The sequence below is a fragment of the Clytia hemisphaerica genome, unplaced genomic scaffold (assembly GCF_902728285.1).
Source record: "Clytia hemisphaerica strain Z4C2 unplaced genomic scaffold, Clytia hemisphaerica genome assembly, whole genome shotgun sequence".
NCBI lineage: Eukaryota > Metazoa > Cnidaria > Hydrozoa > Leptothecata > Clytiidae > Clytia > Clytia hemisphaerica.
Window position 1 is genome coordinate 370,157 of NW_027103332.1, and position 27,834 is coordinate 397,990.

The following is a 27,834-nucleotide window of genomic DNA, read 5'->3' on the forward strand; positions in this document are numbered from 1 at the left end:
CACGGGACAGAGTTAGCTTCGAGATTTGGGTTCTAGCCTGCAAAAAACTCACGTAATAGTTTCCGTATGTAATAGATAGCTTCTTGCTTAAAATCGCTTTTATCACGTATTTATGTGTATCAGTTACAACAAGCAAAAGTGATTTGAAAAACTCGACTCGCGAGCGAGAAATCCATAAAATCGGGAGAGGGCCACCCGTATAAGGGTCCCTTTTTAGGATCCTCAAAATCTGCCTATATTTCAAGTAGATTAGTAACAATAAGGTCACAAAATTCATGAAAATGATGGTTTTTTCTAGATTTCAGTTTCAAAAAGTCAGAAATTAAACAACTGTTCTTTGACATAAACTATGAAGTATATTATTTCAACATGAAAGAAAACTATAGTAATTAGAAACTTGAATAAATAACTACATACTGTTGGCATAAATAAGAGCCGGTACTCAAAAGCAGCGTAGTTTTTTAGGAATTTAAAAAACTAGATGCGCTGAGGACTGAAGTTATTTTACTCCCGGGGGGGGGGTACTAGGTTTGCGAGGTGACGGGTATGTCCGAGCCAAAAATCGAAAATTGACCCTTTGAGAGACAAAATTTTGGTGATTTTGGGACCCTTTGAGAGACTTTTTCCTGAATTTTGGTCCATTTTTTCCAAATTTTGGTTTGATTTTCACCAAATTTTGGTCAAAATTCTTGGAAATCGTGACCCTTTGAGAGAGAAATTTTTGATTTTTGTGATTTTGGGACCCTTTCAGAGACTAACTTTTGAATTTGTACCCCTTTGAGAGACTTTTGAGGAATGAGAAAAGGTACCCTTATGGCTCGCACATACCCGGCACCCATTTTGCCTAAGTACCCCCCCCGGATTTTACTACAAAAAAAGCTTCGTATATGTAAAAAAAAGCTCAAAGTAAGCTGTGGTTTGTGAGACTGTTTGATCGCCAAAGAGATGAATTCAGTTTCTAATAAGCCATGTATAAGGTATTAGATTAGTACTGTAGTACGCTACCTAATTCTACCAGGCTATATCTGCGGGCAAAATATAAACAAACAGAGAAACAGAATACCTTAAGTTAAAGGGAAGAAATTTTGGCGGATCAAGTTCTCGCCAAAATTAATTCAATTCATGAATTCCACTAACATTTCAGTCTTAAAAAAGTTCAAATAACGATTTTCAGCCAATATTATCAGGCAACTACCAAATTAAATTCTAACCAAAGTTAAATTTTTTAGCTAACCATTTAATTAAATTCCCACCAAACTTCCTCCAATTTTAAATAGCAAGAAATTAAAGGATACTGGTTTCCGGAAGATGAAACTCATCCAAACATAAATAAAGTAGAAAGAAAATCGATGTATCAAGGAATACTAGGATAACCCAAAGACTTATAACCAAAACAAGACGTCTAAGCGCATAATTATGCAAAATTATCTCATTGTTCAAACAATAAAAATAAATTTCCTTTGATCCGCACGTTAGTTGCCGACAAGATTTTAAAAAATGGCTGCCAAAACTCGAAGGCCACCAAATTTGGAACTACTTGTCCATGTAATTTTGTTAATTATGGTCTAATTATCATGAAATATGTCAACAAATTTGATTGGTTTGATTTTAGAATAATTATTCTTTGCATTTCTGCTCTTTGAACCTTGAACTTTGGCCAGAAGGAAGGAATTTCGCAAAAACAAAATGGCTGACTGGTTTCTGTGTATTTGCTATAATGACCCAAAGAATGGCTTTGAAATACTATGTTTGAGTTAGATGTAATTTTTCACATTTTTATGGTACTGTAATTGTGTCATAAAAAAGTGAAATGATCAAACAGGCATTAAAAATAACAGGAGACTTGTTAAAGTTTTATGTCAGAATCTCCTCAAAAGTTTGGATCAAAATATTGAAAATTGAGTGAAAAAAGATTCTTTAATTTTTCAATTCAATTATCAGTCTTTGACCCAAACATTGATTCTATCTTTTCAAGACAATATGATTAACAAAAAATTTTTAGAATGAAAAAAACTTATACACTGGGCAGTATCTTTGTTTAAAAGAAAAATTTGAAACTTTTAATAAAATAAGGTCCATAAAAGGCTCTAACTACTCTTGGGTACCTAAATAAATGGGGGTTTGGAATGGGCCATTCCAGAAAAAAAAACATTACCCCTTAATGGATGACATCAATTTTTGAAATAAATTTTTGCACGGAATTCCAGGCAAACTTTAAAGAGAAAGTATCGGAATTCCATGAATTTTACTTAATTTTGCATTATTGCATTAAAGTATTGGAATTCCATGATTTTTTTAGGTTACAGTAACGGAATTCCACGGTTTTGATAGGTATTTTGTAAATTTGTCACGGAAATTCCATGTCGTCCATTGGGGGGTAACGAATAAAAAATGGAATGGCCCAATAAGCCAGATAGGAGAATTTATTTATTAGCAGGGGAGGGGAAGCTTATTAGGTACCCAAAAATACAGTTTTATATCGTAGATATAGTTTTAGTAAAATAGAGTTTAAAAAATGTTTGTATGTCATTCAAGTTCATCGTAAAATATCATGATTCCCTCTAGTTGAGTGTCTACTACCATGATTATTATTTCTTCATTCCAATATCGATATTAACAGCACATATAGGTATATTAAAATAGTCAATCAACATCTTGTATATATGTACTATGTCATTCAAAATACCAAAAATATTCTCAAGTTTCCAATCAATTTAATTGAATGTCATAAGTATGAATTCAATAAGATTGGGTTAATCATTCCACCATTTATGAAATCAGCCTTTTTAGAGTTTCATATATCTGCAAGTTTTGCAAACACCAAAGTTAAGTAGAAAAGTGATCAGCCATGATAAATGAAAACTCAACATTATTTTTTCACGTTTTGTCGTAGGCCATCGCTCAAAATTAAAGCCTAAACGATCACATTTCTCGTCTTTGTTCATGTGACATCAACCGTATAAGGTGAGTACACTCCCTTTGTGAGTCACCGCGGAGCGGTGTATTTTTGTATGGTGAAAAATCTCGCATATTTGCGCGCGGTAATCCGTTCTCTAAAGTCACGGAAAGCTGACGAAATCAACAATCTCGTTTCTCTATCTTTGAAGTCTCTGAATAACACTCGCTCGGAAAAAGTAATTATCTTCCTTAGATTTCTGTATGTGCAAAGTATTACGGAGATAAAACAGTTTTAAAGGAAAAAGTACAATATACTCCATAGTTTTTCGACGCGACTGTTACAACAGCATGAAAACAGTGTCCCCATGTGAATTTGTTCCTTTTCAAAAGAAGATCAAGAATTAAAGACAAGACTAGGGAACCAATTAGCACTTAAAAGTAATTATTTTTTAATTATATTTGTATAACTTTAGAAATACAGCTTAAATTTGGGAATACATGTAGCTTTTCATGTGTTTATTAATTTGGATTGCAGTGAATACAAAATCAAAACTTTAGCTCAAATATTTTGGGTATTCACTAAAGTTAAAGAGTATGGAACACAAAACCTAGCATGAAAGCTGAAAAAGAGTATGAAAACTCAAAACTAGCATGAAAGCTAATATGAAAGCTCGAAAACGTAGCATGAAAGCTAAAGAGACTATGAAAGCTCGAAAACTTAGCATGAAAGCTAAAGAGAGTATGGCCACTCAATCATCTAATGTGAACAGTTCAATTGAAAACCACCTGAAAAAGCAAAGTATTCCCAGATTTACAAATGTTGTAATTCGTGAGTTACATCTTCCTAATTCGGTACGTTCTACCCCAGGGACATACAGTTGTGCGATTGATTCGTTCATTGATCTTTTTTACCATAGTATATTTGGTCTCTTAGACAGAACTTACGTTAACAGTCCACTTTTGATCTCTCTTCTTGATGTGTGTGACAAATATACAGAATTAAAAACTCTTCACAAAGATCGCATCTATAAAGAATCAGAACTTAAGTATCTAGTGTCTAATGAAGTTCGCAATCCAATTTGGAGCCACATTATTGATCACTGTCCTAGTTTCAGAGCAAGAGATTGTCATGCCGAGTTTTCACAAATTTTTCAAGAATCTGTCTTTGATTTTAGAAATGACTTAGAGAGGATAATGTTTTGTAGCACTTATAACTTCAATCAAATTTGCATAAATTGTGGCCAACATTGTGTAGACTCGGTCTCAACATTTTTGCAATATTTTTCTTGGAATGAAACTATAAATGATGCAGTGATCAATGAATGGCCAGACTTATTATTTTCATCGAATTTGTTAGTTCAAGAAATTGTGTGTCAAAATTGTCAAACCAAAATACCTGCAAGTAATTTAGACATTGTTCCATCGTCAGTTTTGTTTATTGAGTTTGCTGAAAATCTCATGAACTTGGTGAAAATCCATAGCTCTCTCAAAATCAGAAACATTTCTTATAGTCTCAGGTCTTCAGTTCGTAATCATGGGGCCCACTTTACAATTGCTTCGTTTGATTCGAATAGGAATAAATGGTTTTATATTGATGACCTCTTAGAGAGCATAGAAGTTTATCATTGTTTTGAGGATATTCAGTATCAATACCAGGAAGGATGGTTTTTTTGTTGTTATGTTCAGGAGGATGTAATTAACAGTGTTGATGAAAATATAGATTTGGTAATAGAAAATACAGAAGTGCCTATTGCATATGAATCATCCGTCTCTTTTCAAAATAAGGTACATGATCATGATTATTGTAAAGGGGTCAAGTGTATTTCCTCAGAAGTGGAATTTGATCACAACTATTGTCTCAAAAAAGACACTGAAAAAAAAGTTGAATTTAAGGGTAAGCAAAGACAGCAAACAAACAATAAAAATCAGATTCAAAAAGACTCTGTATCAAATGTTAAACTTCAGGGTTCTCAGACTTGCATAAAACATTCAATTGGAAAAATAAAAGAAAATTTAACAAACAAAAAAATTGAAAGTCAAAAGAAAGTTGAAAAGAAAATATCCATGAAATCGTCAGGTGCTGTAAGCTCTCATCTCGAACAGACAGAACATCTTACTATTCTAGACTTCTACAATGAAATGTATAAAATGCAAATAAAGCAATGCGAAGTTTGTGCAGAGGCTTGGTTTAATGTTTCTAAACAAGAGTGCACTCGATGTAAACGAGATAAACAATGGCCTAAAAAATTCAGTCGTGAGAATAACATGATCCCGTCACCAGTACCTCATGAGCTGAAAGATCTTTCGCAGGTTGAGGAAATGTTGATTGCTAGAGCATTACCTATTATGAATGTTTATTGTAAACCTAGAGGTAGACAGAGAGCATATAAAGGTCATGTTATTACATTTCCTTCAGATGTTCAGACAGTTGCAAATGTTTTGCCAAATTTGCCCTCTGATATACCAATAATTAAGATATCTAAAAAGGGATCTTGTGTTGACTCTAGAGATTTCAAGGTCAGGAAACAAAAAGTTGTAGATGCTCTTGAATGGCTTGTGAAGAATAACCCTGTTTATTCTGATGTTACTATTGATCAAAATCGAATAGAGGATCTCCCTCTAAATGGACAACTTTATTCCTCTATTAGTCAAGAGTCCACTGAGGATAGCTCTTCTGAATCAGAAAGTGAGCATAGTGAAGATGAAATTACAACAGACCTTGGTCCTGAAAATGAAGAAGACATAAGGCCTGATGAAATGAGTTCATTTGTACCTTCTTCTTTGAACACACAAATGCATAAAAACAAAATTTCTCATTTTATCAACAATATCCCTGAACTGGATATTATTGGTATTGAACCAATCAATGAATTCAATACTCCATTTTTAGCTACTATGGCTTTTCCAACTCTATTTCCTGATGGCAAAGGTGATCCAACTAACCTTGCCTTGGAAAGAACTATAGCGTCTAATGAACTTGAAAACTTTTCATTAAAGATTCGTCATTTACTCAAATTCTGTGATGTCAATGATGACAATTACTTCTATCGTTTTGCTGCACATCCTAGATTTGCCTACTGGGCTTTCAACATATTGTATCGTAGAAGAATTTTGAGCAGGGGAAATTTGTACATTAAAAGGAATCCAGGGGAAATGAATTTTACTTTGGATGAATTCAATGAAATGTTAAACTCTAACTGTGCTAATGAATTGATGAAAAAGGTATTTTATTACACCAAAGATGTAAGTGGATCACGTTCTTTTTGGAACAAAGTACGAAACAATCTGACAGCAACAGTTAAACAAGTTGGGGTATTTACAATTTTTTTCACATTTTCTATGGCAGAGTTTCACTGGCCAGATCTTTTGAGTAAATTTAAAGTAGATGTCAATGATGTGAATGGAATAAGAAAATTTATTACAGAGAATCCTCATGTAGTAGACTATTACTTCACTGAGCGTACAAACAAATTTGTCAAGCATTGGCTTTATAATTTGCTAAAAGCTACATGGCACTGGTACAGGTTTGAATATGCTTCTAGAGGTTCCATTCATTGTCATGGTGTTGCTAAACTAGAAGACGATCCAGGTTTGGTTGAATTAACAAATATTGCTCTGAAAGGTTACCTTGCATCGCAAAAATTAAAATCTGAGAATGTTGCTTTTCAGGAAAAAGAGTTGAATGAAATTATTGCTGAAGGTAGCCAGGCTGAGAAACAAGTGTGTGATTATGTTGATAAGCTTCTTTGTACTTGCAATCCTATGGAGGGAGAAAACTGGGTCAAACCCCAGGTACATCCCTGTAAAGTGGATTATAGAAACTTAAATCCAGAGGAAATGAGTACAGATTATGCCAATCTTGTTAACTCTGTCGAAAAACATCTTTGTAGTTCGGCATATTGTCTTCGGCAAAAAAATGATGACACAACATGTCGATTTCACTTTCCTTTTGAAGTAAACGAGAAAACACATTTGGAATTTGAAAAGGTGAAATCTAGAGATGGTGTTGAAAGGTTCAGAGCAAAAGTTGTAACTTCAAGAAATGACCCAAGAGTCAACAGGCACCAACGTGTTTTATTACAAGGATGGAGAGCCAATGTTGATATCAGTGTAGTAGTTGATTACCACTCATGTGTTGAATATTTGACAAAGTATGCTTCTAAGCCAGAGAAGCTCAGTGATATTACACAGGATGCGTTCACTCATGTGGCTTCAAAAGTAAACTCTGATAATTTTTCCCCAAGCTCTGCAATAAAGAAATTAATGATGAGATCGGTAGGTTTACGTGATATGAGTGTTCAAGAGGTTTGCCATCAAATATTAGGATTGAAGTATTACAGTAGTTCTTATGAAGTTTATTGCATGTCCTTAGATGGTTCTCGACAGGTTGAATTGGTTGATGGTGAAGTTAGTACAAAAAAATCTCACTTGGATATTTATGCATTTAGAGAGGACTACTCTTCTGATCCAAGGATTTCTGAGATGAATTTTATCCAATTTCATGCCAATTATGTTTTGGTCAATGAAGAGTTGCATAAAAGGAAAAAAGAAGTTGTAATCCGAACATTTCCTTCTTACTCATCTTCTCCAAATAGTATTCACTATAGTAAGTACTGCAAGTATAGTTTACTAAAATATAAAGTATGGAGACATACTCCAAATTCAGCTTGGGGTGAAATAGATGCAACTGATGAAGGTTTTATTATGTGTTGGGCTACATTTCTACGATCAGATGCTGCTGTTAGTGTTCCTAATCATTTAAGGGAATTAGAAACAATTGAAAATGCTATGATGAGTAGAGAAACAGGTACCGATTCTCAGGACTCTGATTCCGAAGATGATTCTGAAGTAATCAATGATGAGATAAGCAACTACAGAGAGGAATGGATGTTTCTAGCAGATCATTTCTCAAATCCCCAACAAGAAGATAATTCGAGTGGTAGTGAAAATAGAACATATTGGCTGGATCAGTGTTCCCAGTATAATTCAATATCTAGATTAGAAATGCCTGCTTGGATAAATAGCAAAAAAGCTACCTTAAGAATAGAAGGTCAACTGAATGACGAGGACACTGAATTACAGAATGTCTTAAAACTAAATGATCAACAGCGTAAAGCATTTGAGATGGTAAGGTGTCACATTAATAGTAACTCACAACTGTTGATGATAATTTTTGGAAAGGCAGGTTGTGGGAAAAAGTTTTTTGATTCACAGACTTAGACATTTATTAGGAGATGCACTCATCATTTCATCATTATTTGGACTTGCAGCTTATAGTGTAGGAGGTAAAACTTTACATCACTTGTTGAGATTGCCTATCAAAGGCAAGTTTAACTCCGAACTTGAGGGCTCGTCATTGATACAACTTCAAGAAAGGCTAAAAGGTATTAGGTACATTATAATTGATGAATATTCTGTAATTAATCGAACAGACTTAGCTTGGGTGAATCGGAGATGCAAACAAGCCACTGGAAAGTTTGATGTGCCATTTGGAGGTATAAATATGATCTTGTCTGGAGACTTGGGACAACTTCCTCCTGTGAAAGGACATCCTATTTATTACAACAATCCTAGAAATGAACTTGAAGCTGAGGGATTTTTCGTTTATCAATTATTCAATACAGTTATTGAGCTTACTGTGAATCAGCGCTCAGATGGAAGCAGTTCTCTTCAAAAAAGATTTCGCAGCCTCTTGAGTAATGTTCGTGATGGTAATGTGAGCATAGATGATTGGAAATTGTTACTACTGACACGTTCTGGACCTAGTATTAAAACTAACTTTTCAAATGCCTTGAAGTTGTCCTATGGAAATAAAGATGTTGCAGAAAACAATTTCAAGGCCCTTGAAAAACTGAACCAACCGATAGCTAGAATTTCTGCTTTACACAATGACAAAAAAGCTGCAAAATGCTCTTTAGATGATATGGGTGGCTTGGCACCTACTCTCCTTTTATCAGTTGGAGCTAGAGTAATGTTAATGAGAAATTTGTGGACTGAATCTGGTCTCTGTAATGGAGCCATGGGTACTGTTTGCAGCATTGTTTTTAAGGATAATGAAACTCCACCATCTTTTCCAATAGCAGTGATTGTACAATTTGACCAATATTCAGGTCCAAGTTTTTCAGAATTACAACAGAATTTGGTACCCATACCACCTATTGCAAATACATCTGACAGCCTAGGTAGTAATTATGAAAGAATTCAGTTTCCCTTGCGATTGGCATGGTCAATAACTATACACAAGTCGCAAGGCCTTACTCTAGAACAAATGTCAATTGATCTTGGAAAATCTGAACGAGCATCTGGACAATCTTATGTTGCTCTCTCAAGAGCAAAGACTTTAGATAGTATTTATATTGAGCCAATGCCATATGAAAGATTGAAATCCTTAGCAAAAAGTAAAAGTTTGAAAAAGCGTTTGGATGAAGAAAGCAGATTACGTCAACTTGGTATGACAAAGTAATCAAATTAAAGTTTTTATTTACCAGCCGTCTCCTCTAAATAGTTTGTATATAGATTTGCAGTTTTTGTGATTCTTTCATTGTTTTTAAAAAAAGTAAAGGGGAAATGTGGATATTTTCCTGAAAATTTGTTTATTTATCATTTTAGTTTCTTTTAATAACAAAAATTATCCTGTATCTTTATTACAGTGGCAAAAGGTGACAGAAAGAGGAAGCAAACTGCTGCTGATGCTAAGATGGATGACTTTGATGCATTAGCTAGCACTCAAAGTAATAACACCACCAAAAGTTCAAGTTCTTCTCCCAACGCCAGTGAAAGTTTGAATAACAATGAGACACCGGTGACTCCTAAAAAGCAGGCTGTTGAAGGGATGGTCAATACACCATCACGTTTGTTTGGGTCTCCATCACTCTTGCCGTCCCCAAGATTTTCACCTTCCATTCCACCCAATGCCAGAGGTAAGAAAAAGTAAAATTCAAGAACATTTTTCTTTAATTTTTTCTCAAACATTTCAGAAATGCATTATTTAATTCTTACCAGCTTTTACTAAAATAGTAAACCCATTAAATACAGTGGGACTGGTTTAAGTAAATGGTTTATGTATAAAGTCATTGCCTGGTCATGAAAAGTTTTGCGTTAATGTTATTTCTTGTGCTTATGTCAAGCCTTCTCTTTCAACACAGGGTATTGCAAATTGATTGTTACTATTCTTCTTTAGACATCCTTGGATTTGTTGGCGTAGTTGCAACGATCAGCCAAAATCAAGCTCGTACCAGAAATTTCTTCACGGTGCATCTCAAAACTGGCAAAACTGATTTTTGCAAAATAATAATCAGCAACCATAAAGACATCAAATCAATAAGGCAAAAATTTCTTGACGCCTTTCATAACAAAACTGCCATCCGTGCCGGCAAATTAGTACCAGGGAAAGAGGTATATTTTTTTTAACAGCTACTCTTCAATCTCGGACATTGATGACAATGAACTCAGCTTTGGTTTAAATGATGCTGATGCTGTTCATCTTTCTGATATCGATGAGAATGGAACGGTTCTTTCAGCGGTTGGAAAAATCAAATATTCAGGTCCCACTGAGATGAAAGAATATGATAAGTTCGGCAAAACCAAAACAAGTCTTATGCGCCCTTGCCTTTTCTCTGATGGCGTGAAAACTGTCAGTTTGTCCCTGTGGGGAGACTTTGTTCATCTGGTTAGAGAAAACACACTCATTCAATTGACTTCACTTTCCTCAAAAGTGATTAACGAGGAGATTTGTCTTGGTACCACTTACTCATCTTCAATTTGTTACCTGACAGCAGATTTGGACGTTGAATTCCCAGAACAGGTTCTCAGCGAAGTTGACTTGTCTACCAAGCTAATAACAACGCCTGTTATAGCTAGCGTTAAAGTGGACAACTATTGGTCATGTAAATCATGCCAAAAAAGGTTAGCACCATCCACACAAGGTATGACTTCCTGTTCTTCATGCAGTAAGGATTTCAAGATTAGTTACCTTAAATTGCATCGAAATCTATTTAAAGTTGTCGTATTCGTTGAATTTGATGCTCCGGAAATGACAGTGAAATTATCAAACAACATCCTTATCGATATGTTCGGTTCAGAAACTCTGAATAATATCGACACAGAAGATGGTATGAACGACCTCAAGCTCAAGTTGCTTAATTCTGATTTCAGTTATGAAGTTGATGTTAAAAAGAAAATAGTTATGGAAATTGTGAAAGCTGAAGAAAGTTAAGACTTCTTTTTTTCGCACAAACTTTTGAGAGGTTAAATCTCTTAAAAGAATCCTTAGACCATGATTTTATTATGCTTCTATTAAAAAACGTAGTAAAGACATATTTTCATCATTAAAGATTTATCAATGTACATTTTATCTTATAGTGTAGGTGGGTTGTCAGATTTCAATCTTCGTTTGAGTATAATGGGTAGAGCTAAGTTTTCATTGACATTGATTCTATGGGACCTATGACTCTTTGAGCCTCAAACTGTTCTTATTTGGTTCTTATTCTTTGGGGTATTTTGGGTCCTTTTTGCCTTATTTTTATTTTTTACCTCATCTTACCTCGTTTGGACCCTTATTTGATAAAAAATTAGACATCCCAGCCTTCAACTTGTTCTTATTTTTTGGGCATTTTAAGCCTCATTGTTTTTTTATAAAAAAGAGTATTAGCTTTTTTATTTTCCCATTTTGTTAATAATAAAAGAGGCGTAGAAAACAGATTTTTACCAAAAAAGATTTTTTTGTTAAGATTATTTAAAAAAGAGACGTAGAAACAGATTTTTATGAAAAAAGATTTATCATTTTTCCCATTTTGTTAAGATTATTTAAAAAAGAGACGTAGAAACAGATTTTTATCAAAAAAAGGTTTATCATTTTTACCACTTGTTAATAATTTTAGAAAAGGTTTGTAGTTTTTTATTTAGTTTAGTTTTTTATAAGCAGGTCATTTATGATATAACATTTGTATCAAAATGATTCCTTTTTTTTACAATAAATGGATTTGCTTTAGCCATTTAGAAGTTTTATTGTTTACGTATTTTAGCAATATTCCATACATGTACACATTTATCACCATTATACCCTTGCAAAGATTTATCAAAAGTTATTTACCTTTTAGTCTATCTTCATCGTTATTCGCAATTTTCCTTAAATTTCTTCCCAAATTCATTTAGTTGCTTGAAACTGCCCTTTTGTATCTCTAAAGTAAGCAACGTCAAACTTTTGTTTTGGTTTTCATATAGACTATAGACAGAACTTAAAACACACATGTCACGGGAAAAATGAAAATTGAAAACTGGTCCAAAAGCCTAAAATTTGTACTAAATTTCCTAATTTCTAGTCTATTTTCGTCCTAATTTGTCCTATTTTACTAACTAAATGGCAAAAAAATTGGCTTGGAGGCCTGAACGGTTTCCCTAGCCTGTAGGCCACTTGGAGCTTTTTGATAGACTGGATGACGCTGGTAGCCAATTTTTTTGTTAATTTTACTTTGCCAGCATAAGTTTTTTGTGCCTACTCAGCTTTTTTAAGATAAATCGATAAACTTTAAGGATTTTTTAAGAATGTTGTTCAGCTTCAAATTTTGTCTGAAATATGGTTCTGTTGAGAAAGTTTCAAATTCTTGTTTTCCATTTTGGTTTTTATGTTTGAAGAAATTTAATCCCTGCAAAACTTAATCTACAAATGGTATTGCAGGAAAAATCTTATTTTTGAAATGAATTTTATGGCAAATTTAGTTAAATTCACTTTTTTTATTTTTCAAGTCTTAGAAACAAAAGAATTTTTTAGGGCTCAAATTCGTGACATTTTCAGATCGCGAATCACTTCGATTTATATAATTCTTATAAAAAAACTGTACTTTGTATATCATTAAAAATTATATTTTGATTAAAAAAAAACTTGGAAAAACGTCTGGTTTCAAAACTAACTGTAGTCAAACCAAACTTTCTATAAGATTTAAGGATTTTTCTATGTACTGTTCATATTAAACGGTAAATGGTGTACAAATTCATAAATTTCATAAGATTTGACCGCGGTCGCCTCAGTGTGTTACACTGTGACCTAGTATTTTCCAACACATAAAAAACATTGCACACGCGAAAACCAGAAAAGCCATTTTGATTTTATTCAGTGGGCTCCAGCTAGAACAGATAAAGCTGCGTATGTTGAATGATGTTATGCGATTCACCGATTTCTCAAGTATATACTCAAGTTGAACCCGCCTGTGAAGAAGTTCCTCGCAGATCTTAGTTACCCCACGCTGGCAAGTATGCAATCTATAGGCTGAAAGGCTGGGGAACAGATTTATAAAGCATAAAGCCCGAAGGGCTAGACTTGGCTGAAAAATGTGCCGTATACCGTAATTTTTCTAATTTAACGCCACGCGTAATAATTAGAGTAAAATTTTCGCCAAAAACAGGGTACGCGTTAAATTAGAGTACGCGTTAAATTATAAATTACGTTACGTACATCACTTTGCCTCGTTTTAAAATTGTTGCCATGGTGATCAACTCCCAGCGGATTTTATTATAACTACTTCCTATTCATAAAAAATCATTATGGTAATTTTTTGAATATCATCCACCAACCCTAGTTCTAGTACCCCCGGATCGGGACCAAAATTCAATGGAAAAAAGAACCTCTTCCTCAGATATTAATAGGCTATAAAAGGGGAATTTCTCACACATGACATTGTATGATACAAAATCTTGATTTTCGGAAAAATCAAAGTAACGTTTTTTCTTCTTCAAAGTTTCAGGGAAATGTGACTGATCTACCTACTAGAGTTCAGAACTGTTCAAGATTCCTATACTTGCGCGCAGCTATGTGGAAACCTGAGCTCCAATATTCCCGAATCTGGACTGATCGAAGGGGAAATCTCTATCAAAATAAGAGGATTTAACAAATTCAGTCATCATTACATTGACCCCTTCACAAATAATTAGGGCGCCTTGTTGTTGAGAGTTGAAGGTTGAGATATGAAACTTGAGAAGTCTCAGGTTTAAAAAACTCAAAAGAAAAAGTAGCAAATTTCAATTGGCAAAAGCTCATTCAGTTGTATGTATTGTACTTTTTGCACAATGTTTATTTTTTCTGTCAAGGCTTTCAATGAGATAAGCTCAGTAACATAGTATAAATTGTAAAATTAAAACGTAGTCGGCCGAGTCAACTAACGTGTTGAGAGGGAGAAATTCCTTTGTAGCGCAGATGCAGATAATTCAAAAACGTAAGTATACAATTAGCACTCTTCCAACCTTCTTTTTATTCGGGGATTTGGTTGATAGAGGCGGGGGATTATTAGCTCATTTTCCTATTGACGCGGTATAAATTTGCGAAAGTGTACTTAAGATATTAAAAGTCTGCAAATACATCTGTTTTAATGTAAAGAAAAAGATAAAACGACAGAGAAAATCTAACATTAGCTTTCTTTGAAATCTATACAAAGTTGCAATTATCGATGATTTTAACACCTATCAAAATACTGTGTCCTTGAAATTGAGTACGTTGAGAAATACGTGATTATTTTTTCAACTTCAGGTTTAGCGGAAAGAGTTGATGATGAGTGAGCAGCGACTTTTAACGATATTTGTGCTATTGGTATTCATTCCAATATTATCAAGCTTTATAATCGACAAAAATACAACTCTTGAAGACTTATGTGCATCAAATCCGAACATAACAAAAGAAGATTGCAATTGTGAAAAGCATCAGTTCTTTTGCAAATTGCTGCAGGATCGTGATCGACAAAAGGGTTCGAACAGCACACCACAAGTACCCCTTCGTATTACTTGCGATGAGGAAATGGGATATATGAGAGGTGTGAGCAATATTATCATAGGAGGGATCGGCATAATAGGGAATGTCTTGGTGATCACTGTCTCATTCCGCTATTACTGGATGACCACAAGGTGTCATGTCTTGATTACTATTTTAGCATTCAGTGATCTCGCAACCTGTATCATTCGTCTGTGGAGAAACATACCTTTCTTATGGACTTGTCATTGGGTATACAGCGCACTATCATGCAAAGTTGGAAGCAGTCTTCTAAATACTGCATCCTATATATCGATGGGGCTGATCGTTTTGATTGCTGTTGAACGTTATCTTGGCATTTGTCATCCGTTTCGAACTGTTATGACTAAATCACGACTTGTTTTTCTCCTTCTGGTAAACGTCGCAGTAGGGTTACTTATCACTACGTCACTTTTCCTCTACACAAATCTCAATGAAGAAACGAAGCAGTGTGAAATCAAGTGGCCAAGCAAGAAAGTCTCGCTCTTTTATGCCATCATCAATTTGATTTTCTTTTCACTTTTACCAGCCTTAGTCCTAGCCATCCTCTACCAGCGCATCATAAAAGTTTTAAAAAGCACAACACGGAATCTCTTCAAAACCAACTCGATGTGTTTTAATTCGGAAAAACGAAGAATGAAAGATAACGAACGTATCATGAAAATGGTGGTCACGATTTCAGTCTTATTTGTCGCTCTTGTATTCCCTAACCGTATAATGTGGATCGCCAAAGACAGTTTAGAATTAGAAGGTATTCGGCCATCAAAAGACTTTCATTTTGCATATGTTTTCTTTGCTTTCATTATTTATTCACTACATGCGATTGTAAACCCTATCATTTATTCTCTGATGGACAAAACCTTCCGTAGAAAAGCTATCAATACTTTGATGTGTAAAGCTATACCTCGAAATAAAACAGACATATGGGCTAACTCGAACACACAGGCTAGCCGAATAACGAGGCTGTCAACCTTTAAAAAAGAAAACCGATATTCACAACAAATAATGACGTCAGGAGCTTTGTAAATACACTTGAAGTTACCCAAGCTCAAGGTATTAGTGTTCATATTTCAACGAAATCCAAGGGCACTAATCTCGAGGCACCAGTTGCTTTAAACAATTCATTGGACTGAAAAAAAAACTATGATTAATGAGAGTCAGTAGTCAATGATTATAGCTTACGAATATATTAATTGTAAATAAAATAGTTCTTCCTTATTCTGAACATTAACTACTTGATGATGCAAAAAGTTGAATGCTGTTTAACTCTTTCACGGTTACACAGTAGAATTTCGTACTCTCAGGGACAACAATTTCGGTCTTGGCTGAACCTTTCTATCCATCTCGAGGGAGCAGAATAATCATTTGAATGAATATTCGAGTTAAGAAGGCTCGAGTATTATAGGTTTATTTCCCGGAGTTTATTATGGAATCTTCACGAAACCAACGACTCGTGTTTAGGAGACTCTCTGTAGCTCTAAATACCCCTGTCTAAGTAACTTTCGGCGACTTTCAGCTAGTGCGCATAAGATATTAAATACAGAAAAGATGAAAAAGATTTTGATTTGGTGAGATCGCCAATTTTGTACATCGAGAAATAAAAAGAGTAAAGATTACTTTTACTTTTCAAGGAGTATTCAAAAGCCGTTTTAGCCAGGGTTTTAGTCAACAAAAAACTAAAAAATCCCTCACAAAAGAAAGGTAGCCCAAAAACCTGTATAGGGGGACCCCAGCGGATCTGAAATTTACGCATTCATGCAATGGGCTTTTCCAGAAAAAAACCGTATACCCCCTGTTGAGGAGGTCCATTTCCGTTCCAAGGGGGTAAGGTTTTATATGTGGCGGAATTCCAAAGGGAGATAAAAAAATCGGTCAAAAATAACTGGAATTCCATGGGGGTAGCTTTTTAAATCCTACTAAAATTCAGAATTCAAGAGGGGTTTAAACCTGAAATTGCCTGGAATTCCAGGGGGTTACAGCATTTCCAGCCACAGAGGGATGAACCTCCTCAACAGGGGGTATACGGTTTCTTTCTGGAAAAGCCCAATTTGTTTTCCGAAACTCATGCAAACTTGCTATTTCAATAAATCAGGATATCGGAGGAATTAAGTTAACCAGGAAAGTTCATACTCGAACAACTTACAAGATTCGCACATTCACAATTATAGAGTGGATTTTCAGCTCACGCAAATATTTTCAATTCACGCATTCACGCGATCAAAAAAGTTTATTCACGCATTTAAGCAAGCCCCTGGGGGTGGGGCTATAAATTGCCAAATAAAGTCAGGATAAAAACACACAGTATTTTTAATACTTGAAGGCTCTAACAAACCCCATTAAATTTATCGTAAACAAAAACAGAAAGCTAAACAGTCCAAACAATGTTTGACTTGTTTTAATTTTTTTGCCGCATACTTTCCTGCAAATTTGCAAAATATAATTAGAGCGAGATTCTATAAACTGAACAACTAGCTTAAAACCAGGTTTTTGAAGAATTTTATAGTTTGAAAATGAAGTCATTAGGAAGTAAAAAGAAATATTTCATCGTTTTCACTATGATAAGTATGCTAGGCTTCATTGTGTTTTACATGTTTAAGAAAGTGATGGCAAAACGGGCACAATATCTGAGAGATTTGGCAAGGCATGATGGTACTAAACATGGAGAATCCGCCATCTTTGAAGAACAATCAGCAATATTAGAAGAAAAAGACGACGAGAAAATTGACCAAGATGACATGAAGGTCGACGTCACTCAATATTTCGAATATCAAAAATATGATCCCGAAAATCTTTGGGAGCAATATAAAAAAAAGCCAAGTAGGTTCCTGAATGTTGCAGCGTTATGTGAAAGTGATAGCGACGATACAACACCAAGAATTGAAATTCAAATCTATTACCAAACATTTGTTCATTTGTTTCGTGTCCACATTTTATCGTTGACAAAAATGCTATCTTTCCAGACAAATGACAGTAAGAATATCAAGTTAAAAATCATGCTCAGAAGAAGTTCAAAAACATGTTTCTCCGATGTTACTGACATTTATCCATTTGGAGAAACAATTGAATTTTCCGACAAGTTCTCATTTGCAATCAAATTCAAAGAACTACAGGAATACATCATCTACATATCTGTCTGGAATGTCAACATATTTCACCATGAGATCTTATTAGGAGCAGCTCATATGGATTTGAGCAATTACAGTGATTTCACCAACAAGAACATAATTTCGAGCGACATTGTCCCTGTCAAAAAGGTGTGTAGAGAAACAATGAATGTAGCTAATTTCAAATTGCAGTTTCTCCAATATATACAACACCGAATCTTGCAATATCAAAATATTTTCCTCTCTTTCTAGGACAAAAACATTTATGGGCACATCTTGGTCGGGTTGTGTTATCTACCGAGTGTTGAACGGTTGATGTGCGTGGTGATGAGCGCCAAAGACTTGAGAGATGATGTCACTAATCTTTCCATTCTCAATAATGTCATTAGTGAGTGGCTTGAAAATGCCTACACACTATAATTCTTAACTCTTTCGAATAAAGGTCCTACCGAGGTGTTTAGAACAGCTGATGAGCGGTAAAACAAAGCTCTGCCTCAATGACATCCCTGTCTCCCTGCTTAACACGTTCGCTGCCAACTACGAGTATGCTCGTAGTAGAGTAGTCTAAATACCGGTAGTACTTCAAAGAGTCGTAACTTTTGATACGGAAACTTAGCTTGCCTTTTTCACTGTATTTTTGGTATATCTACGTGAAATTTTGCGTCGACAGGTATACAATTTGTAGGCATTTGAAGTGAAACTAAGGCCACAGGAGCCTCTGAAAGTCAAACATTCGATAACATTCCAAGAGGTTGAATTTTCAATTTCTGAAAAAGGATCTGCAGTAAAAGTGTCAAAATGTCGGTGGTTCTTTTAAAAACGCAAAAAATGTACGTGAAAGAAGTGTTGCTAGCTTACTCGATACCTGATAATACCGTGGTTTTATGTTTTAGATCCCTTTGTAGACGTGTTTTTGGTGAACGATGGGAAGATGATCAAATGTCATTCCACTAAAATATTACTCGATGATAAATCACCTGTTTTCAACGAAGCTATCGAGTTTTACATTCCGAATCATCAAATAGAAGGATCGGATATCCATCTGATTGCAATGCATAAATACAATCGTATCACGAACACTCTGATAGGGAAAGTCATGATTGGAAGTCATTCCGATGGTCATTACAAAACACACTGGACTGAAACATTAGCTAACCCAGAAAAAGTCATACCATTTTGGCATCCCTTAACACGATGACGTCAAGATCAAGGAAATAAGATATTTTTCTTTTGTTTAGAAATTTGATCTCATGAATATATGTCGAAAGATCTATTTGATCAAATAGGACTAAAACAAGTTTGAGATTTGAAAATTTCGAAATTGAACGCATAGTATGTAAGCAAATAAAGGGAAATTAGGCTTAAATATGAGAAAACATTTGAGTATCTTGTGCTTTGGCGTTTTATTTTTGGTTCTTGGTATTGGTTTAGAAACTGCAGGTGTAGCAGCGCCAGAATGGTTTAGAAATACCAATATCACAGATGATGCTATAATTGTTCTCAGCATATGGAATCGTTGTCAAGAAGGACCAGCTCTGAAAACACCACCAAAAGATTGTAACAAAGGAAAAGTATTATTATTTGGAAAAGATGATTTTGGTAAGTTATTCTATTGCATCTTCATCATGTATACAAGAAAAAGATACAATTAAAAATGATAATTTTAATTAGAAAGATCATTTCGAATTGATGAATTCAAGGGTTGAAAAGTTTATAAAAAAATTGAAAAAGAAGAAACTGCAGACTGCTAATTCTTTGAAATGGACTTAAATTCAGACAAAGATTTTGCTCGTGAAAGTATAAAAATACGGTGAGAACAAAAAAATTGCTCTTACCATAGTATAAGAAAGCCGCGGCTGGAATGATAACATCTGAATTTCTGTTATTCTATCACTGTCGTATTTGATGACTATTTGTTGATCAAGAAATCAGTAATGTAGCATCTTTAATGGTAAATTTTATTGGTTTGTCGTTAATAATTACTTCTCAGTGCGTTTTAGACATTAATGATATGCTCTTGATAATACACTTGCATTATAAAATCATTGTAAAGGAAAAATCAAAACTAAGAAATTGAAATAAGCACAAAATGGCTGGGCTGAAAGAACTCAAAAATTAATGAGGTGCCTCGAAATGCCTTCGCAATATTTCAGTGAAATCTATTTAGAAATCAATGAAAAAGTACATCAAGATAATAATGTGAAAATTTCAAGCCAGCACCTTCAAAATGTATCATTTAAACTGACAGGAAAGTTGTCTTCTTGAATATAGTTCTTATAATTTTAATTTTAGCGAAAAACTATTGTTTCCACAAAATACCCCTAAAATATGTCCAAAATTTGTTCAAGTGTTCTATTGGGTACATATTCAAAGATATCTAACGACAAAAAAACTTTTTGTGAAGAAAAATAAGAGAAAAATTTCAAAAACTATCTACCGATAACAAACTGATCATCTTGATGTGCTTATAAAGCTCGGAGACAGAGATGGAACAGCAATTAACTGAAAAGACAATGCTGTACATATTCCAGCCGCGGCTTTCTTATACTTTCTTACTGTGTTCGTTCTATTTCCATTCCATTTTGATGTTTTAAAGGGTTTAATCAAGTTCACTCTCTTTTTAGCGCTGGATTTGATATTGGCACTTCACTGTGGTTCCATATTGATTTGCTTCATCGGATTGATCGCTGCAATCAGCATGTTTTATTGCAGAAACCAAAGGAATGCCTGGAGACATTGTTCACTTTTCACATCAGCAATTATTTTGATTTCTGGTGAGTTTTCGTCCTGAAATATATTTGATTTCAGATGAAATTCAGCCTCGATATTGAAATGTCAGATAAGGACTTTTACCAAAATTTATCCAATTTTTAGGGTTTTTAAAATAATGGCCAGTGAACCATAGTGTAAAGGCAGAAGTTTCGAATGGGATGTGCAAGGTCGTGGGTTCAATTGGTAGTCGGGTTAAATCAAAGATTTTAAACTGGTGTTTGATGCCTCTCTTCCTAATACTCATCAATCTAAGAGATTGATCACGGGTGATCGAGCAAGCTAGGGAGACAGGCTACCTTTGGATAGCTAGAAAGAGCTTTCGGGTTGCCTCCGACTGAAGTCGAAAAACTTACTTACTTTAAGACAAGTCAAAGAAATGCGTGAGATTTGAAGATTTCTAGTTACTAGTCATCGACACGTCCCCATACTGTCCCATACTCGAGTTCCGAAAGTGACTCCTTCCAAAAGCTTGATTTTAATTAAATGATATATATATTGATAAAATATTGAATTTTAGCGGCATGTGGCGTAGTAGCAGTGGTGTATAACGAATACAATCATAAAGAACATTTTCTAAATTCATATTTACGTGGTTGGGCGTACATGATGGCGGTATGTGGCGTTTGCTTGATATTCATTTCTGGTGTCATCCTAGCGGTGTTGATCTTCATCAAACCTAGAAAGAAGATGATTTATGTACAAAGTAGAAGAATAGAACGTAACAATGAGAATGAGGTGGAGCTAAAATAAGATAAGAATAAGAATGTTTTTATTGGTAATTTTATTCATGCAGGATACTTCACAAAATATTACGTTAGTAAAACACTTTCGGAGCCAATTGTTGTTGTGTTGTTGATATTTAAAAGTTGTTACCTTCTTATATTACGCTTAAAATTTATATCGTGACAAATTGTTTTTTTTCATTGAGTGTCGACAATGAAATAAAAAATAGGATTTCAGTTAAGCCGTCTGTGAGTTTAAAGTAACTATTATTTATTTGTTGAATGTCTGTAGAGAATATATTTGTAATTGTTAAAAATAAATTTGAAATTATCAAAATATTATGGCACGAGGATCTTTATTGACTTTTACCTTATGGTTGCTCTTGACAAGTTTAGCAGCATTATCAGCCAGCATCTTTGGAGATGTTTGGTATGTTTACGAGCCCAATGGAACGACCACAGGTTTACTAAAGAAATGCTACTTTGACATCCAGACTAAGAAAGTATGCATTAACAGAAAAGTGTTTAAATTCAAAGAAAAGGATTTCGGTGAGTTTTGTTCATAAGTGTAAATATTTAACTTGAATTTTAGCCGGTCTCACCTCACTGTCAATTGGTACTCGAGCGCAAAACAGCTGAATTCAAGATTAAACCTAGCCTATACCAACCCACCCACGGACGTTTTTTATATTTTGAAAAACTTACCGTGTGTCGGTCTGTTTCGTTTAGCGAGATTCTGTGTCTCAGTTTGTCCCAGATTTTCCAGGAGTGCTCTTATACCATTGCATTGATGCGTTAAATAGACCATCCCTGCAGAAACATCTAGAGGTTTGCCTAAAAATGTCTGAGACACGGAATGTTGCTTAACCGTAACAAACCGAACTCCGCGTTATCTTTTCAGTAAGCAGTACAGGTTAGATTAAAACTTCTAGCCAAAGTTTTGAATAAGATATTCTTTTTTCAAACGGGGATAAAAAGTCGGTTTTTACGGACTGCACGAATTTACAGCAAAAAACTATTTCGATTTTGTACATTTCAGATTTGGATGTGATATTGACAGGGCTATTGGGCTCCACACTTCTCATTATATGCAGTATTTCGATAGCGACAAGATTGTACTGTTCACAAAAAGTGATCGTCCCTACCTGGAAATGTTATACCACACTGATTGCAGTTTTGACTATCACAGCTGGTAATGAACCAAAGTCTGTTTATTTCAAATTACTGGGAAAGCGAGCATAAACTAAACTTGTACGTACACTAGCGCGTGTGCATTTTCGGACTTTTTGAAAATCTTCTTCAATTAGTAACTTGGATGATTTAGCCTTGATTAATTTTGCGCATAATCGCACGATGGGTTATTTTTTCTTATTTGGCGTGCCCTCAAAGAGAGCAATTAATCGTTAATTGCATCCTGTAGAGAGCAATTAATCGTTAATCAAACTCTTCGATGTCACACCAATGTTTACAAAATTGATTTTAATGTTTTTTCTTACATTTTTTTTTACATCGAACGTTTTAATTGCATTCGAAATTCATTTTGTGAGAAAGAAATTTTATAAACAACAATAAAAAAAACATAAAAGCGAAGAGAACAAGACGACTTAAAGTCGAAAATTTCGCCTAGAATTTAAACTACATAGGAAAAACAAGAAGTAGAGATTGAAGCCAATTTGAAATCTACTTTACATCGAGCCTTGACGAAACAATTTTACAGAACAACGAGGCTTAAAATCGCTAAAAAAGAGACCAATTTAAGAACTATTGTTTAATTTTTAAGAACTAATTAACAAAGGTACAATGGAACAACTAATTACCGAAAGCTATATCACCGTCTATCAAGAGTTATTGGTTTGATTCTTATAAAGTAAATGCTTATAAGAAAAATAAATATGCTCATATTGTGCGCCATCCCTTTTTTACTTTGTAAGAACTAATTACCGAAAGGTATATCACCGTCTATCAAGAGTTATTGATTTGATTCTTATCAAGTATATGCTTATAAGAAAAATAAGTAAGCTCATATTGTGCGCCATCCCTTGTTTACTTTGTAAGAACTAATTACCGAAAGGTATATTACCGTCTATAAAGAGTTATTGATTTGATTCTTGTAAAGTAAATGCTTATAAGAAAAATAAATAAGGTCATATTGTGCGCCATCCCTTGTTTACTTTGTAAGAACTAATTACCGAAAGGTATATTACCGTCTATAATGAGTTATTGATTTAATTCTTATAAAGTAAATGCTTATAAGAAAATAAAGAAAAAATCAAAACTGTTGAGCTCAAGACAGAAAGATATATTACGTAATCCAAAGAAAACCCGCGAAAATCGTCCGTGGTTATACGAGCGTGTAATTTGTAAATTAAATTTAGTGAGTTCGTCCACCGTATCAAGCACTTTCGTTTTCTAATTTTTTTTCCGAGGACACCGCAGAAAGGCTATCGTAATACTTTCGCTAAGCGAAATTAAAAATATAAAACTCTCAGTGTAATTTCTATAATTTACTTTCCTAACTGAGAAACCCATTGTGCGATTAGCTAGTAATCACATAGTAACTCGTACAATTCGAAAATTGCACTCGTGTTTCGATTTTTTCTACTCCTTTCGGAGTCAAAAACAAAAAAGTGTTTTTTCGACTAGTTGCGTTTTAAGGGTCCACCCCGTGCGAGCTGGGATGAGATACCGAGAATTTCCCGAAAACGATTTTTTCAAAATCTTCATATGCAAATATATCTTTTTCAAGGTAACTTCATTTAATATTGAAATTCAAATGTTAATAGCCTTACCACTGGTTGATACTAGTCCCAAATATTATATTAATTTGATGTCACATAATTGACTTGCCTAGTATAAAAACTGTGGGTTGTCCCAAATCGTTTCAGTCACTTCTTCATCCTCGAAAGCGTACAATACGTAAACTCGCTAATAGAAATTAAAACAGTTGCTTTCTACCAAAGCAAAGTGATTTTTATCGAATTTTCTGAATTTCCCCCATAATACGAGATGCTCTCTTTGTTTTTAATGGCTTCATCCTATCCAAATAGGAACTGGTGATAGAAAAAGATCGTCAAGGGTTGTTTGTTTAGTGGGTACGAAAGCGTAGAAATAATTACGAAACTTATTATTCTTTCTTATAGCTTGTTCGACGACGGCAACTATGGTTTACTACATTTACGATGACTCGGGAATGCTTATAGATAAAACAAGTGGGTGGACAACTACAATAGGATGGGTGGCAGTTGGAGAGCTAAACTTTACCATGGTTTTTGCTGTCCTTTTGAGATATATTGGTCCAAATCATGGAAACATAGTGAATGGAGTATATGAAACACGGAGGGGCGAATATGAGATGAATTAAAATCTCTGCTGGAGACTGCGTTTGGTAACACAACAAGTTATGACGGGAAGATGAATCATTAATTAAGTGATGAACAGTTTCCTAAGGACAATCTTCAATAGATGCCGATAAACAACACTGCTATTTCTTTCATTCTAGCTCCCCTACCGTTCAACGAAAATCGGCCAACAGCGCCGTCAGGAAAGGCACTTTGAATTCCAAATTAATATTTCAAAGATCAATGAAGAAATGCCCGAATAATATTTGGCAAAAAAAATCAAAACGCCTTTGATTTGAATTTACGGAACTTTTTTCGTAAACAATTATAAAGTATAGAATTAGTAATAAAAATCAAAACGAAATAAAAAAATTCATACCTTTTTACTTTTCAATTTTGTTCATGGAGTAGCTTTGTTAATAAAATTGTATATATGATTTGAACTGTTTTCGATTTCGAAGAAAATGAAGTACCAGGGGTTGATCTTTCTTCTCCTTTTCACTCGCCTAAAAACGTAAGTTAAAAATCTCTCAACGAACACTTCCTTCGGTTGGAACACCAAATAAATCGGGACTCGAGAATTGAGACTTAAGGTTGGCTCCAGATTCCCATAATAATTTCTAGCTCTATAAGTTACTCATTTTAATAACAGCATAGTTCCTTGCCAGCATAGTTCACCATATAATTGAAAATTATTTACCGTTAGTTTTCTTTTCTCAAAACGTCAGGATTTCGTCTAATTTTTCCTGAAGGGTTCCTTCTTCCAAGTGACAGAAAAAAGAATTCAATGAATTAAGATTACTATAGAACCTTAACAATTGAAGCTCAGCGTTCCATGAATAAAGAACTAAACCACAATTATCCGTGTCCTTCGTTGTGTATTTGAAATATTTTTACTACATTGAATTAGAATGATAAGTAATGTAGAAAGAAGTTTAGAGCTATTATATTTAGTAAGCGCGTATTCTTTTCTTCTTATTCAATTCAGGATTGAAAGTGCAGAGCCAGTGATCAACAACGCCATAAACGAGATTAAAGTATCTTACTGTTCAACGCAAGAATACAAACTTGACGCAAATGCTTATTCTGATGCAGAAGACGGGAATTTAGTAGGTGGAAAACTTACATTGAAACTTCTAGATGCGTCTGCAGCAACCTTCGTGCCAAATGATGAGAAGCCAGTACAATTGGTGGGAACTTCACTCTTTATTGTTCCAGTATCGACAACACAGAGTGAATTGAATCTCATTCTTCGTGTGATGGATACATCTGGATCGTTCAAAGACGACAGGTTCAAAGTCACTTTCAACAATAAAATCTCCGTACGTGAAATCTCCTTCCACTTCACTTTGAGCAAGGTAACAACAGGAGACGTGCAGATACAAGATCTCTTCAACTTTTACCAAGCGCTGAAAGAATTGACCACTTGGAAGACGAGAAACTTTGGTTTAAGTGAAATCACAAATGTAGCAGACAAGAAAAAAGAAGTGGCTGTATTCGATTGTGGAATGACGCAGTCTACTTGCCCATTACAGACCATTTTGAATCTGATCAATGACGTAAAAGATCAAAACCCAGGGCCAACCTACACGCTCAATTTTGATAGTAAAATGGCAGCAATAGACCTACAAGCCAGTGGGTTTCGCTGGGAAAAATTTGACCGCTGTATTGGAGTGTCTGGAGTACCAGACCGTGACATAAACCTTGAATTCTGGTCGTTTGCAGGAATCCAAGCGATTGATCGAACACAGGTCATCCAGGTAGAAATTCCCGACGGAGGCTTTACTTATGAAAGTATCAAGCAAAGTACAATGACTCTCGAAATACAATCAGGACGCAATGATCCAACAATAGCTTTCGATAACTTCTGGATTGGCGCTGAACTGGAAGGTAGTAAATGGATCATATATGCAGTGAGAACAGACCGATTTTATGAGTATATAAGTTTGACAGGGAACTTTTTCGAACACAAAGGGATCTTATATGCTCAAGTGTTTGTCTCTGCGTCAGTTCTATTACCGATCAGCGTCGAACGAAATGATTATTACATGTCAGTAGAAAACACAACGAAACCAATGAACAACTACATTGTTGAATTCTCCGTTGGAATCACAGGAATTGCTAAACACATATATCCCAAACAAATCAACATTTTTTTATCAAAGTTGTTTGTGACATTTGGTACATCATACAAAGAATTGATCTATGTCAATGATTACGTCATCGAATCGTTTGATGGGCGAAATGGAGATGGAGTTATCCGGTGGAGCTTGATGATGGACAAATGTGAATTTGACAGAATTGAATTCATCCGTTCAAAAATGTTTGAAAGTGGAAGCCAGGAAGAAATCAATAATGATTTTAAACTCCGAATGAAAAGAGAATATGACTTGAGATCGATAAAGGAAACTCTATCAGGTGACTGCAACCTATCAAAACCAAAACAGAGCAGTCCGATCGGCCCATACCAGATTTCCTACTGTGGAATAAACAGCTTCAAACTAGCAGACGATACTTTTATCGACGAAGAAGATGGCAATCTAGCGAAACTGACCGCAAAAATGACAACCGAGCAAAACAAACCAATTGGCAGTGACGATATTATTCAATTCGACGACAGCAACTAAGATCATCTATGGATTGCTACCTTCGACATACAATCCACCACTCCAGAGAGAAATCACATATAAATTAGTAGTCACTGATTCATCAAACCTTTCTACAGAAACTGTCGTTAAATTTATTGTGTCGGATGATTCAAAAACAATCCCTTACAGTATCTCCATAACAACCAAGTTCACGGCACAGTCAACAAGCTTCAACCAAGAGTCCAGGATTGGCATTAGCTTTTAAAGTTGGTAACTATTTTGGTGATAACGGCAATGGATTTTCTTTGGTCAGCTCACAAACTTCTTCTGATGGGAATCAAGTCATAAAGTTCGGAAATTGTACATGGTCGACACCTCAATGTGACTTTGTTAACTTAAATTTTTACAAAAACAAACTTCTAGCCACATCAACATCCTTGAACGCACTTCTTGATTTGAAACCAGAATTTGAAGTGTTGAAATGTGGAAGAAGTTATCAAACCTCCCTGTGACAAGGACAATCCACCAGAAGTCTCAAATCCTTTACAAGATTTGTCAGTTACAACTTGTGCAACGTTTATTATCAACATTCCTGCTAATACCTTCAATGATGTCGAACAAGGAAATACAAGGAATCTG

The 27,834-nt window shown here is 34.7% G+C and overlaps 3 protein-coding genes and 1 long non-coding RNA gene across 4 annotated transcripts; all 4 read left to right on the forward strand.

Annotated features, from left to right (window-relative positions):
- Positions 1-3,011: 3,011 nt before the first annotated feature.
- Positions 3,012-11,523, forward strand: LOC136815561 (uncharacterized). Its single transcript, XR_010847737.1, has 3 exons — positions 3,012-3,336; positions 9,549-9,818; positions 10,079-11,523. It is a non-coding gene; the product is annotated as an uncharacterized lncRNA (long non-coding RNA).
- A 2,420-nt stretch (positions 11,524-13,943) lies between these two features.
- On the forward strand, positions 13,944-15,937 carry LOC136815568 (growth hormone secretagogue receptor type 1-like). The gene is made up of 2 exons (XM_067072024.1): positions 13,944-14,105; positions 14,417-15,937. Exon 2 carries the CDS (start codon positions 14,435-14,437, stop codon positions 15,695-15,697), a length of 1,263 nt encoding a protein of 420 aa, XP_066928125.1. The 5' UTR covers positions 13,944-14,105; positions 14,417-14,434; the 3' UTR covers positions 15,698-15,937.
- A 1,223-nt stretch (positions 15,938-17,160) lies between these two features.
- Positions 17,161-27,310, forward strand: LOC136815578 (uncharacterized). Its single transcript, XM_067072033.1, has 8 exons — positions 17,161-17,925; positions 18,028-18,163; positions 18,669-19,374; positions 20,400-20,549; positions 21,065-21,818; positions 22,309-22,461; positions 24,410-25,121; positions 25,596-27,310. Exons 7-8 carry the CDS (start codon positions 25,072-25,074, stop codon positions 27,232-27,234), a joined length of 1,689 nt encoding a protein of 562 aa, XP_066928134.1. The 5' UTR covers positions 17,161-17,925; positions 18,028-18,163; positions 18,669-19,374; positions 20,400-20,549; positions 21,065-21,818; positions 22,309-22,461; positions 24,410-25,071; the 3' UTR covers positions 27,235-27,310.
- LOC136815867 (synaptotagmin-C-like) lies at positions 17,236-18,973 on the forward strand. The gene is made up of 3 exons (XM_067072316.1): positions 17,236-17,925; positions 18,028-18,163; positions 18,669-18,973. The coding sequence occupies exons 1-3, from the start codon at positions 17,236-17,238 to the stop codon at positions 18,971-18,973; spliced, it is 1,131 nt and encodes a 376-aa protein (XP_066928417.1).
- Positions 27,311-27,834: the final 524 nt, after the last annotated feature.

Excerpts from the sequence above, each read along its gene's own strand:
- LOC136815867 (XM_067072316.1), top strand. The coding sequence starts at position 17,236 with ATGCTAGGCTTCATTGTGTTTTACATGTTTAAGAAAGTGATGGCAAAA. Across the intron at positions 17,926-18,027 it reads ACATTGTCCCTGTCAAAAAG|GACAAAAACATTTATGGGCA; the intron begins GTGTGTAGAGAA and ends CTCTCTTTCTAG. Across the intron at positions 18,164-18,668 it reads CATTCTCAATAATGTCATTA|ATCCCTTTGTAGACGTGTTT; the intron begins GTGAGTGGCTTG and ends TTTATGTTTTAG.
- LOC136815578 (XM_067072033.1), top strand. The coding sequence starts at position 25,072 with ATGAAGTACCAGGGGTTGATCTTTCTTCTCCTTTTCACTCGCCTAAAA. Across the intron at positions 25,122-25,595 it reads CTTTTCACTCGCCTAAAAAC|GATTGAAAGTGCAGAGCCAG; the intron begins GTAAGTTAAAAA and ends TATTCAATTCAG.
- LOC136815568 (XM_067072024.1), top strand. The coding sequence starts at position 14,435 with ATGATGAGTGAGCAGCGACTTTTAACGATATTTGTGCTATTGGTATTC.